The 13,571-nt window shown below is 33.5% G+C and overlaps 2 protein-coding genes across 3 annotated transcripts in view; one reads left to right on the forward strand and one right to left on the reverse strand.

The window, feature by feature from the left end:
* Positions 1 to 2,607: 2,607 nt before the first annotated feature.
* LOC116342762 (zwei Ig domain protein zig-8-like) overlaps positions 2,608 to 13,571 on the forward strand; it is a 70,309-nt gene continuing 59,345 nt past the window's right edge. For both annotated transcript variants that reach the window (XM_031770495.1, XM_031770496.1), the window contains exon 1: positions 2,608 to 5,391. The gene's annotated coding sequence lies outside the window, so the exon portion shown is untranslated. The remainder of the gene's footprint in view (positions 5,392 to 13,571) is intronic.
* Positions 11,965 to 12,877, reverse strand: LOC116342763. Its single transcript, XM_031770497.1, has 4 exons — positions 12,764 to 12,877; positions 12,578 to 12,692; positions 12,467 to 12,511; positions 11,965 to 12,404 (listed from the first exon to the last, which is right to left on the reverse strand). The coding sequence occupies exons 1-4, from the start codon at positions 12,815 to 12,817 to the stop codon at positions 12,133 to 12,135; spliced, it is 486 nt and encodes a 161-aa protein (XP_031626357.1). The 5' UTR covers positions 12,818 to 12,877; the 3' UTR covers positions 11,965 to 12,132.

A 13,571-nucleotide genomic window follows, 5' to 3' on the forward strand; every position in this document is an offset into this window, starting at 1 on the left:
CATTCAACGTGCTGCCCGCACGAGATTCCATCTTTGAGAGTTCATCTTCGTGGCTGGAAATATTTTTTACGTATGCAAGCCTCATTTTTGTCGGCATTTACACGTACTCGTACACAAACACAAAAAATTTACTCGCCCCCAAAGTGTGTATCTCTTTTTTTCCCGCTTTTGTTGACTGTTTGTGTGTATGACGTTGCCTCTTCTTTTTGATAGGCTTTAATATGTACTTGAACATTGAGTTCAACTGGTTCGAATATTTCTTGCATTTTTCATTCGGCTGAGAAATTTTCAAATATATAAGCACACGATCGCACAATAGAAGACCAAATTGCTCGAGGATACTGCACGTTTTGCGAATGCCAGCCAATAACCGAACAAAAAGAAAGAAAAAATGGAAAAATATTTGCAAAGTGGTGTTCATCGAGTAACAAATGATGGCAACAAACATGAGAACAGGACAAAATACCATGGTGTTTTGAATAAATTGTCTGGGCGAAATGTTGAATTGCATGTTGAAGGTGTTGTGCGTGTATATGGAGATTTAATCGGATCGATATTTTTTTGTGCCTTCTCTATTGACACAGTACAAACAGCAAAAAAGCGACAGCGAACAAGGGAGAAAATGTTAAAACAAAACTATGAGCTCTACAGGCAAATAACAGCGGCACAACATCAGTAGCACTAGTAACGGCATCAGAGTACAAGACCCCAAACTGAAACATTTACATCCATTTACATTTAGTTATATTTACAAATTTACAGTCGTAATATGCGTAACTTGGGGCAACATAATCGAAATGGAAAATACAGATAAAAACGATGGGAGATTCAAGAAAAGATGAACATAAGAAGAGATGGGGACGACCGAAGAATCTGCAGCACGGAAAACTACACTACCATCCGACTAAACGATTTTAAAATATCATCTATATGCGACGGAAGTATTGAAGTGTCATGACACGCACCACAACTATAACATTTCATCGATAATACACACTGAAATATTTAGCACACGGCAAATGGAGGAAAATAGAAAAGAAAGAATAAAAGGAGGGAAATGGAGAAAAGGAATGGGAGAGAGTTGAAAAACACGATTTAAAAAAGTTATTGGAGAAAATGAATATCAATGAAATGATGGCGTGTATGTGGTTATAGTGCAGGCATGCTATTCTGCTTATAACAAAACATGGTTTTTCTTTCTTCATAATTGTGCTGCTCGGGATGTTTTTGTTTGGTTTAATTTTCAATTCATCTCGTTGCTGCTTAACACGCACCGCGCATATATATTATGCGGTACGATTATGATTTTTTATGTGCTTCAAAACAGGCAAGCAGTTAGCGCAATTTGTTTCAGAAATGAACATACGGAGTGTCAGAGATAAACTGCATGGGATAGTCAAATGTGTGGTAGTAAAATAATTTACCTTCGAGCGAAAAACTATTTTTCTTTCTTTTGAATCAGAAAATGTAAATGTGTGAGTGTGTGTGTGTATGTGTCTTTTTTGTGTGTTACATTGTTGCCGTTGTGTATATATTAGCCGGGTACGAATCAACATGGTAAGAGAAAGATAGGGATCCATAGCGAGATGCAAAGTCAACAGCAATCGTAAAAATGGGTTATGTAATCACACATGCACGTAGTAAAAATTGTGATAAGAAAAGTTGGCTCTCGTGCGCATTATACAATATATCCATACATTCCATCACATTGCTATTCACATTTCGCATTATACACGGTGCTTTCGTCAAAACGTCCAAAGAATATGATGAGCTCTTGTATCCTTGATGCTTGAAATGTTCGTTTTGGTCACTTCTCACTTCTGATTGCTTAAGTTTTATAGGGATTCTTCATTTTGGTATTTATGATGGTGCTACGCATTTTATATACGCCTCACACCACTTTCTTAGACTATTTCGACGGGTTTCTTTGATCACAGATTGTGATAAACGATGACTCTCTCTGAATTAGAAATAAAATATCCCCAGTGACAAAGTAAATGGTTTTATTTCACCGCCAAAACATTTCTGTTTTACCAGCGGCAAAGAGTAAGAAGAAAAATAAAAACAATTCTTGTTGCTTTGCATCAAATTCAATCGTTAACCCAATCACATCGGACTTCGTTCATTCATATATTGTTTCAGTTTGTTTGGTGTACAGCATTCACATTCAACGCAACGATTTGGTATTTTGATATGCGGTGCGATAGTCCAATTTGATGTTGAATTGAATCAAGTCCCCAATGACATATTCAGTGTTCCAAGTCACAGGAACCAAACGAATAGCTGTATCAACACTCCACCGCTATACTTCTCCGCTTTTCCATAACTCAACGAAACATAGGGGAAATCAACATGAATGAATGAAATTCGTTTATTCATTCGCACGGTATTCGTATCAACCAATAGAACGCATAGCGGTTACACACAACGAAGGAGAAATATGCACAGTTGTACTTCACATACTGCAGAGGCGTACATGGATTGGTATCGTTGCCGTTGCTTCAACAACAACAACAACAACAAACTATACTGCTTCTATCCAGAGCAGATGAATATGATTTAATTCAACGCGGTTGCACAATGTAACGAACAGTTTTCCAAAGATAGTCGTTGCGTTCGGACGTTTGTGTCGTCTGTGTTTGACACATTCAAATTTTAAACAAGTGATTTTTTTCCATTCAACATCATTTCATCATCATCTCTATCTGTATCTTCATATCTGATTGACCACTGAATTGGAATAAAACATTTTACCCATAGGCAACGACAGTGGATTCAGTTATATAAATATTTCCTTTTTTTGTTGATTTATATCCTGTTCCATGATTATGCTCAATTTTAAGTGAATATTTGTTTAACCGAAGAAAAAAAAAACAAATTTAAAAAAACACACAAACATTTAATCATCATTCGCACGTATAATAATCTCATACTGTGTTCGTAAATTAAAACCGTGCCAACACAGATATAATTTATGGATTTATGTAAAGTGCACAGAAAAAAAAAACAATACCACATTTAAATATCGTTATCATGTACAACATTCAGAATTAAATAAAATTGAAATAATAACGAAGCATTTTCTCTCTAGTGGAACATTTTTAAAATAAACATTTAAGAGGAATACGGAATTATTACATTTATCAAAGAAAAATAAAACAATTTTATTGATTGCAAATTATTTTCCATCTGAATTATAAATAAAATATCGTGCTGAGTGTTAACCTTTTAACCATTTTATCAAAAGTGACTATAATTCGAGGATTTTCGGACTTTGGAAAACAAACAAAAAGTCATTGATAAAAATACAATTTAAATAAACCGAAGTCAAACCGTTTTTCCTATCAACCATAAACTGATTGAATCATACGATTCATACAATTCGAAAACCTACCGAAACGAATATATTAAATACACATATATATATATTACTCAAATGTAATCGCCATCAAAGCGAAAAAAACACTGCCATCGTTTTTCATCGCACAATTTTGACTGTTGAGGACATTGTGAATATACACACACTTGCAAATAATCTATGACTTAAAAGAAGAAAAAATCGAAAGTTTCTTTTTGGTGATTTTAAAAAGGGGACTTCAACTAGGAACCAAAGTCAAATAAATCACTTGAAGTGAAACCAACCAAGAATTCAGTGCAAAATTTATATCTCGTCTCAACTAAACTCAAATAGAAATATTCGCAACGAACTATGAAAAAGCAGCCGCATACAACGACCGCTATCATACGTTGAGAACCTTTTTTATTTTCTTGTGTCGAAAGGCAGAAAAGTGGTATTTATATAAAAAATCAACAACGTACGAAAAGATTTCGTGAAGTTGTCACCCTCAAAGAAAAAAGAGAAACGAGCCCCCCTGATAACAAATTGGTTCGCATCAATTTCGATTTATCGAATTTTTCCGTTGCTTTGTTGGTGTGAACAACAAAAAAGTGTCAGAAATTTAATCTATGAAAATTGGTGTGATAAGGATAAGAAATTGCTCCCAAACGTGTTAGCATCCCTTTTACGCTAGAATAGTATTTTCCCTCGTTTAATATATACGTGGCTAAGCGATACGAATGTGGTGGTGGTGGTGGTAGTGTAACCAATTTTGAGTGACAAAAATGATGATAAATTGAATCGGTGACGATGACTGTAACGATCATGCTTGTTATTCCATTTGTTAAATAAATATTGATACAAAGCAATTAGTGTTTACACAGTAATTGTGTAAATTGTGCTGCTCATACATGCACACACGCACTGTCGTCGGCCAAACAGTCAGCGACTGTTGTCGAAAATTTTGAACGAAGAACAATAACGACACACACGCACAGACACATCAACTTGATAAGATACACAAATCTTGAATTGGATTTCCGTACTTTTACGTTAGCAAATACAAATTGTTGGTATCTCAGCTGAGGAAAAATAGCACACGGAAATAGAAATGAACAAAGAAGCAAAGAAAACATAGAAAATAAAAGAAAATGTTAAGTGAAATAATAAAATACAAGAGAACAAAAGAAGAAATAAAGTAGACGTGTTGTCACAACCACGTCAAATGAATGTCGCATCGCATTTATATCGTGTACACATCTTACATGCACAATCTTAATCCCAACGTCTAACATTTATTTAGGTAAATGAATATCGCTGAACAGTGTGATAACCATTCCCAAAACGAAAAAAAGTGACAGAGTATTTTGCGTTCGCTTTTTGTGTAACTGTTTAACAGTGTGAAATAAGTGAACTGAGGGGGCACAAAACACTTACCTTGCAGTCACAAAAGAAGTAATAAACAAACGCACACACACACACACACCAATAAATAGAACATTGAATAGAAATGTTTACTGTTTACCAAAGTAAGAAGTGAAGTTGAAGTGATAATCCAAAGTACACATTGCACACCAGCAAAAGAGAAAAAAAACTACCACAATTTCGAATAAATACGAACAAATTCGGTTTATTACAAGTGGGTGCGTGCTATAGAAGGCTAACAATTGCAGTAGTACTTTTTGGTTTCGCAAAAAATCTAGGTGTTTCGTGCATTTTCAAAATAGAAAAGAAAACTGAAACGAAATCCGATTAAAATCAATACAATCTGGATTACATTATGAACAAACAGCAATACAAACGCACAAAGTAAAACCAGCAAAGAACATTTCGACCAAACGTTGAATTTCATTTCGAGTGCTTACCATTCTTATTCACACGTTCTCGTATACTTTTCGCCTCAAGTGCGTCTCAAGCAGATAGAAGCTTATTGCTTTATGGTGCTAGTTTCGAATACAACATACATTCGCACATACTTGGCAAACTTTATCATCCCAATGTAAACTGACCAACTGCACTGAAGTGGACTACTAAATTCCAATATGAATAAAGAGGTTTGTTATTCAATCACATTGTTGTGTATTTCCTTTTTTTTCTTCTTCCATTGTTTTCATTTTTATACATTGGGCTCGGTTTTATGTTTTTGTTCTGTGTTTTTTGCCTTATTTTTATTGCTCTGAATCCAACCGAACTTATCCTCGTTTAAGCTACTAAATCGATTGATTTCGCAACATTGCGGCCAATTTCACATGTCCGTTGTATTATGAAACCCATTCACCTGAGTTTTAGGTTTCTAGATTTTCCGAAAAGGTGTGCCATTTGCACAAATACACCGACCAGTCTTTGGTATAGAAAATATGGTCAAGAAGTTTTCATCGTATTCGATTTAAAGAATTTTCCCTTCGATTTGTTTGGCATCTGGTATTTAAGTGATGATAACTTTTAAGTGTTATGTAATTGCATACGATGAGCAAAAATGGATAAACATGTTTACGAGAAACAGATAACTTTGTCATCATTGAAACAATTCAATGAAAACAAACACCAATCGAACCTTTCTACGATATTATTATCGATCGCTTGTTACATCATTCATTGAATATAGAAATCTTTTGTACGCAATTGAAATTGTATATACAGATTGATTAAAACATGATACATTACACACAAGCATACACTGATTAATATTTCTTTTCTCTAACCAACGCCTCACTCATTTATTTATGGAATTCTATTTGTTCAAGTTTTTGTTTTTGTTTCGATGGCGTCGATAAACGAACAATAAATGCATCAAATGATGGAATATCTATATTGAAGTTAAGTCGACCAATGCCAATTCGTCCTTAGTTTGACTAAGCTTCGTGTGTAACATTTTATTTTGTTTGAATTGTCTGACCCATTTCATTGATTCATTCTACTAATATTGTAACATTGAAAACGGCTTTACAAGAACTTGGTCCCTTTGACAGTTTAGTTGGATGAAAATACGAAGCGTTAATAATTGAGTCATTTTGATTCTTTTGATATTTAAACTTCTTTTTCGATCGAGTGATTGAATCGTTTAATAAAGTCAATTTAAACATAGCGCGCACAGTTCGGTTTGACATGTATCGTATATTCTCTTCTCTCTATTTTCTACATTACAATCGAATTTTTCTCGACTGAACGACTCGGATCGTATCGATTATATTGACCGACGAAAATGTTGGCTCTGCCATGAGAATATGTCTCTCATATTTTTTTAATCGTCGTGTCAATGAAGCACTTTTCACGTGGCTATAACACAAAAACAATAAGCTATCGATCGTACAAAAGAGAACAAAATAGCATTCACATTTTTTGTGTTCTTTATTTTTGTTCGTCTGGAAATTGTTGAGCATGCATTCATCCTTTCTTAATGCGATAAAGCTGACGGATTATGCGATTGGTTGGCAAAAACCATAAGCGTCTATTCTGTCCAGATGAATAAGCATTCGAAACTCAATATGTGAAACACAATAGAGAGGTAAGCGTTATATTGGTCTCATATCGGCCCACACAAATAAAATTTAACTGGAACAAATGTTCGATGCCAGCTCAACCGCATCTCAGTCGCTGTGTTAAAAAAGCAGTGCACAAAAATGAACAACTTTAATTGCTCGATACGGAAATATGCGGTTGAAATTCACGAAACGTCTAACATTATGGACAACTTATAACACGTCTATTTCTATGCCGTCATTTTCAAATGTAATTATACTAAATGGTATGTCTGGTAATGTGGAACGAGATTTTTTGTTTTATTTTGTAAACTCAAAAATAATCACAATTATATGCATGTTTCTATATAAGTCAGTAATGTGCGAGCTACATTTTACAGGGGGGGGTGATTTTTCAAAAACTAAAAATTCTCTCATCTGAACAACAAATTTCGTTTTTTTTTTTTTTTTTTTTTGCTCTTCACTTTTTTGGCGAAAATCCCTAGCAAATCGAAAGAATTTTCTCCGCGCAAAACCTCAGGAAATTACAATAAAATCGTTTTTTTTTTTGGAAGTCACTTTTTGAGGCGAAAATCCCTAGCAAATCGGAAGAATTTTCTCACCCAAACAAAGTAAAGAGCTAAAAAAAAAAAAAAAAAAAAGGTCTTCACTTTTTTCGTGAAAAACCCTAGCAAATTCGAATAATTTTCGCGAAAAATTTTTTCTCATCCAAATCACAGGGGGGGGTAAACCCCCCCCCTTCGCACATTACTGATATAAGTAGTCAATATCTTACCACTCAATGCACGACTGAAATAAATCAATCATTTTTGTTTCTATGGTCAACGAATCGTGTACTTTCAAATCGTGTTTTATTTTTAGTTTTCGAATTTATTTTATTTTTTGTTCATTTTTAAGTCACGACATTGTTCGGTTCAAAGTTGAAAATATGTGGTGGCGGTGTAACAAATAACGAAAAAAACGTTTGACCAGTTGACATTTTTAAATAGGATTGTAGTTGGAGGAGTCGAAAATAGAAGTTTTTTTTTATAAATATAGTTTACTATACGAAATTCGGACTAAATTTGAAAATAGCATGTTATATGTATTTGCTTCTTCATTTAACCCACACAAAGTTATAGATGAGGTTGAACGTTTTTTTTTCTTTTTTCAAAAAAATGTGTTTAATTAAAAGTGTTGATAATTTAATTGGGGTACGGATATTGTCCGGTATATCCTTATAATTTTGGGTTCAAAATATTATTCTACTAACGCCGAAATTAGTCGTGTCGATGGCTCGGATACATAGTATTTTTATTGAGATGTACGTACAAAAACGTGCCTGTACGCACTGAACATTTCATGCGCACAAAAAACATCATAATTTAAGACACTTCTTTTTCCGGTACGGAAATTTCGAAAAGAAAAACACAACTGTACAATTAAATCAAGATAAGCGAAAGAAATTGAGTGCATGGATATGTTTATTTTTTATACATTGACTGTGTATGTTCGAGAGATTGTGTCGAAAACAAGATACTGAAAAAAACAAACAGTTAAATATTTAAGAGAAGATAAATTACGGTAAACTTTTACAAACACAAACAAGAAAGTTTTGAATATGTTATCGTCTTCGTTTTCGTTGATTCACTTTGACTCTTAAGGAAATGTGAAAATAATAAGGAAACATTTTAACTTAATATTTTCAGCACAGTTCAAACCATAAAGTCGACACAATATATTTTCATTAAAAGTTTTTCATTCAAAATAAATGAAATATAACCCGATTTTTCTGAATTTTTTAACTCGTCGATTATAAATATTTAAATTTTTTTTTCAATATAAAGCGTATTTTTTTGTACATTTATAGGCTCAGATCTCTAGGTGTTACCATATGGTGGCCGTAAGAAGATTCAGTTTAATATATTGCATAAATGCGTTGTTTGGCTATAGTGCAAAGGTTAAACAAGTAAATTCAATTGAAACCCGTTAAAAATGCTGAATTTCTGTTAATATTATGCAAATTCTAAATTATTAGTTGGATCATTAATTTAAGTAAAGTATTATTTCAAGAAAATGTAAAACTTTTCTTCCCGAACATCATTTTTCTTGGTGCTGCTTGAAAAAAATTAACTATAGAAATGTTCAATTAATCAAAGTAGACTGTATTACAGAAGAATACATTCCATGTGCGTCATAGAACAAATCTAATTTGATTTTGATAAAAAAAGTGAACACGGTGGGATGTGAATGTTGATTGTTAGGCCCCCAGTCTCAATTTTAATTTGTTTTGATTATTTTCCCTCTTCTAAATTACCGAATCAGAAAAGTGCTTGGTATAAAAAATATCCTCATATTGTTTCTCCTTGGATTTTTCCCGCTGTTCTGACATCGGCAATAGATGCCAAGAAGAAGAAAAAACACGAGTCAAATGATCTAATGCAAAATCAAACATCAACAAATGGACATTGATGAGGGTCCTTTCCTGGAATCAGAAAAAGGCAAAAAAGACCAATGCTGAAACCTATTTTCTAGTTAGGGAATATTGAATATGTTGTTGTTGTACGCTACGTGACTTATTGGCGGCGAACTGTGTGTGGCAAATTTAAACACAAATCGAAACTCTATATGTGGCCATAGTAATTGTTCAAGCTATAGAAAGTTAATCGAAATGCATTTGTAGTGGAACAAGAGATGGAATGTTGAGATGCTAAATGCTTCGTAGTGATTTCGCTCACTCTCTCTCTCTCTCTCTCTCTCTCTCACAAACACAAATCTAATTGAGTTCGTGTCGGTTCGAAAAACTCATTTGCCATTCAGAGATTGTGAAAAGTGATACAACCGAGAATGCGAATGAAATGGAGAATGAATATGGTGGCCAACAGAGAGACATGAAACCAGCAGACACATGCCATACATATCTTAAATGGTGATAATTAATCGTTGTCAATTTGAAGTTTATCTGCTTGTTTTTTGCCTTTTTATCTTATTTTAACTGAAAATTTATTGCAGCTGAAGTCAAGCGTACACACTACACAGTAAATGTAGTCCCAACAAATCACAAGCAATCGTTTATTGTCAAAATGCATCGGTGAATGGCATTACAGTTTACACGAGGGGATGCTTGACGCACACTGTTTAACGAATTCGTACCAATGAATTTTTTAAGAAGCTGTATGTCTCGACAAAAACATAGCAAAAAAAAAAACAAATAATACGTGAGAATATATTTTTTTATGTTCGTTCACCGCTCTTGAACATGCAACAAAAAACACACTTCAATTCAGAGAAGGTTCAACCAAAAGAAAGTTGGGAAACGAAAAATTAATGATGACACTTTTTACTTTTACCATTTCGTATTAATATCACATTCCATATGCGTTCATTTCGAAGCACTTTTGCCAATAATTCACCGTTGAATTGGTGGAATTGGCCATGGTTTTCGTCGCTCATTTATTCGGCTGGCACAAGATGTCAAAAAGAAAAAAAAAGGTGTGCACACTTAAACGATTCACCTAAATTACTTATGCATGCAGCCGAAAAGCTATCGGTTTGATGGCGAAGAAAGACGAGAGACTAAAAAAACACATTGAAGTATTACGCATTCGCACATTTATTTTAATGTCTTTTCCCACCTCCTTTTTCCCCATTCTCTTTGATTTTGTTCCATGAAAAAACATTTTCTTTTGTTCGCCACCATTCATTTCATTCGCACATTATTATACATCACAACACCATAATGTATTTGTTTACTTTTTTGCTCTCCCACTCTATCTTCCTCTCTTCTCATACACTTTTTTGATAGTATATTTTATTATCGCATTTTTTTCTATGCTCGCATAAAGAATATATTGGGTTACGTGTTGACAAGGGCAAGCACATGTGCCATTCGTTTTGATATCGTCTAAAACTTTTCAGTCAACACATCGTTATGTGTTGAAAAAAAAAAAAATATGACAACGACAATAACGACGACGACGCTGAAATTGACGATGCCAACAAGAATAATTGCATCCATTAAACTTGGCACGAACCTATTATATCAAACGCTTCTTATGATCGAACAATGGATTATTTTATGTTATGCTTGCGTATTTTCCGCTTCGGCAATATTTAATGCTACTCTGAAATTCGTTTCACACGCAAATTGGGTTAGCACAGCATCTTGTAAAAAAAGTCGTTGCTCAATTTCAAATGTGGAAAAACTTGGCAGATGAGCAAAAAAGGAAATATGTCAAATCATTTCTTTTAAGATATTTTAATGTTGATAACATTACCTTGGTGAAAATTGATCACACGTTGCAATGTTGAAGTACGATAGCATTAACCATTATTTTTGTGATGTACGAGAATTTAATGAAATTCTTTATACATTTACAAGCTCTGACAATCGGATAAATAATAAATGTGATGCAAACAACGGAAAATAACACACCGAAAAGTTGAATCATTGTAAACAAAAACAGACATCACATACAATTCACATGAGAGAAAAATCACCATTTTTTCACTGAAAATGAATTAAAAATACGCACCGCCAAAACTTGTATACGATAATTATTAATGATGGTGTGTAATGATAATGAACTCACTCACAAATAATTACAATGCGTTCCAGACTTCGTTTAAGTGAAATTAATGGGTTTAGGGAGAAATCTAGACTCGAACACATTGTATTTGGGGAAAATGAATGAGTCGATTGGTCTGTAGCTAATCGATACCGAGAAAATTCTTTGGCTTTGCCTTTGTTGTGTATTAGGCTTGTCGGATTTCGTTTCTCTCTCTCTCGCTCTCAAAAACTCAAATGATGGATGCAGCCACACTACTTCAATTTAAGTTTTTGATTGAAAATCCACACAATTTTTCAATTATGTCATTGGATAAAAACTTCCCAAGGAGAAACGAAATGCGACAAGCCTATTGTGTATTTCCACAACGATTTGCGCTTGATGTTGATGACGATTGAATTATTCGCTTAATTTAACTGCAAAACCTGAATAGTTTATGGGTTGTGCAATTTTGAAATACAATGACCAAGAGAGAGAAAAAGAATCATAAAATTACAGTTCTATCCATGAGTTGGCAAGAAATTGTTTGCTATTTTTCAAATGAGCCATTTTTTACTTCTATACATATATGGTATGTAACAAAAGGTTGTAATATTGGTACTTCGAATTTTTATTTTTCCATTATTTCGGAAGTGATATATTAAAAACAAATTATACCATCAGTAAATTTGTCATTTTTTGGGAAAATAATGTTTACAAAGTCATAATTTTACGAAAGGTAACATATAACGATGTTATATATAACATATTTGGAAAAATAATTGTCAATTTATCGCAGGCCTGGAAATCCACCGACGGGGCCTGGTGCGGGTGCTTGAAATAGTAGCGAATCAGCATTCATTTGCGGAGGTTGAGCACTCTGGGGTAGGTTGTGGTAGCTTCCGTCATAGTAATACGGTGGGCCACCGTCTGGAAAAACAGGACGGCCGACATGTTTTGGCGTTGCAGTCGCTCCTTTATTTTTATTGTTTGTACAACATAACCAACCATCATCATCATCATCGTTATCATTTGAATTACCACCATAAACCCTGCCTGCATCTAAAAGAGTAGATTTGCTAACGTAATCTTTAATTCACTATAATTTTCTTATGAAAACTTACTATTTGCATTTACTCCAGTACCTATACCACGAAATCCTCCTGTACCTGGGGCAAAAAAAGTATTTTTTTATTTTTCTGAAGATTTTTGTAAGAATTTACCCTCGGAACTACCAGATGAGCGGCCACCTCCCCTTTTAATACTCTCATGAATTTTCTTCTCCTTCAATTTTCTATTTCTAAGTCCATCTTTCGGGTCACCATTGCATTGGACCATTGTAATTAGAAGCTGTTGAATAACATATAAATTCTAAATAGTAAAAATTAAACTAAAATCCAAATCAACATTTTAACAATCACCTCGAAAGCTATTATTCCGATAAAAAATAATACGAATACTTTTCGATTTGCCATGTTTTCACACCTTACTGAATATTTCGATTGAATGAAATAGGTTTATATACGCTTTATTTGGCGTAAACAAGAAAATATATTTTTGAAAATATAAACTTATTTTGTTTGCTCAAACTGTATTAATTTACGTCAATCGAATATATTCAGTATAATAAAATAATAATATACATAATAACGACTTTGAATTTAGTGTTTGAACAGCAAATTTGTCTCAAAATGCCTTAACCCTCCTAGGTATAGTAACGGTCTATTAGACCGAAAACTTAAAAAAAATATCATAAAATGGAAATGCGTCGACCGATTGGCATCAAATTTTCGCCTTTTTACGAGAATAATGGATAAATATTGAAAATAACATTTAAAATCCTGAAACTGTTCTGTAAAAAAAAAAATCCAGAAAGACGAAAATCCTAACTTGATCGTATAGTTACGGTCTCTTAGACCGTCCATACAAAATGTATGGGAAACACATAATCAAGCATTTTCACAAATCAAGTTGGTGAAAATTTATGATATCCGTTTAATAAAAATGAAAAACTAAATTGGAAAACGAGAAGATAGGTTGAAATTCTCAAGAAAAATCAATTTGAATCTTGTTTATCGCGTACATAATATTATTATTTCAACAAAATGTCTGTCAGAAAAAAAATCGATCTGAAGTCTACAATAGCACAAAAGGCGGTGTGGATGTTTTGGATCAAACTAGGGATCAAATGTGCCATTCAAACTCATGTCAACTTGGAACCAATCGATG

Source organism: Contarinia nasturtii, unplaced genomic scaffold (assembly GCF_009176525.2).
Source record: "Contarinia nasturtii isolate CC-2019 unplaced genomic scaffold, AAFC_CNas_1.1 Cnas_scaffold_928, whole genome shotgun sequence".
Lineage (NCBI taxonomy): Eukaryota > Metazoa > Arthropoda > Insecta > Diptera > Cecidomyiidae > Contarinia > Contarinia nasturtii.

Coding starts and splice junctions, on each gene's coding strand:
- LOC116342763 (XM_031770497.1), bottom strand. CDS start 12,817: ATGGCAAATCGAAAAGTATTCGTATTATTTTTTATCGGAATAATAGCT. Junction 12,693..12,763: donor TCGGAATAATAGCTTTCGAG/GTGATTGTTAAA, acceptor GTTATTCAACAG/CTTCTAATTACAATGGTCCA. Junction 12,512..12,577: donor GGGAGGTGGCCGCTCATCTG/GTAGTTCCGAGG, acceptor TTTTTGCCCCAG/GTACAGGAGGATTTCGTGGT.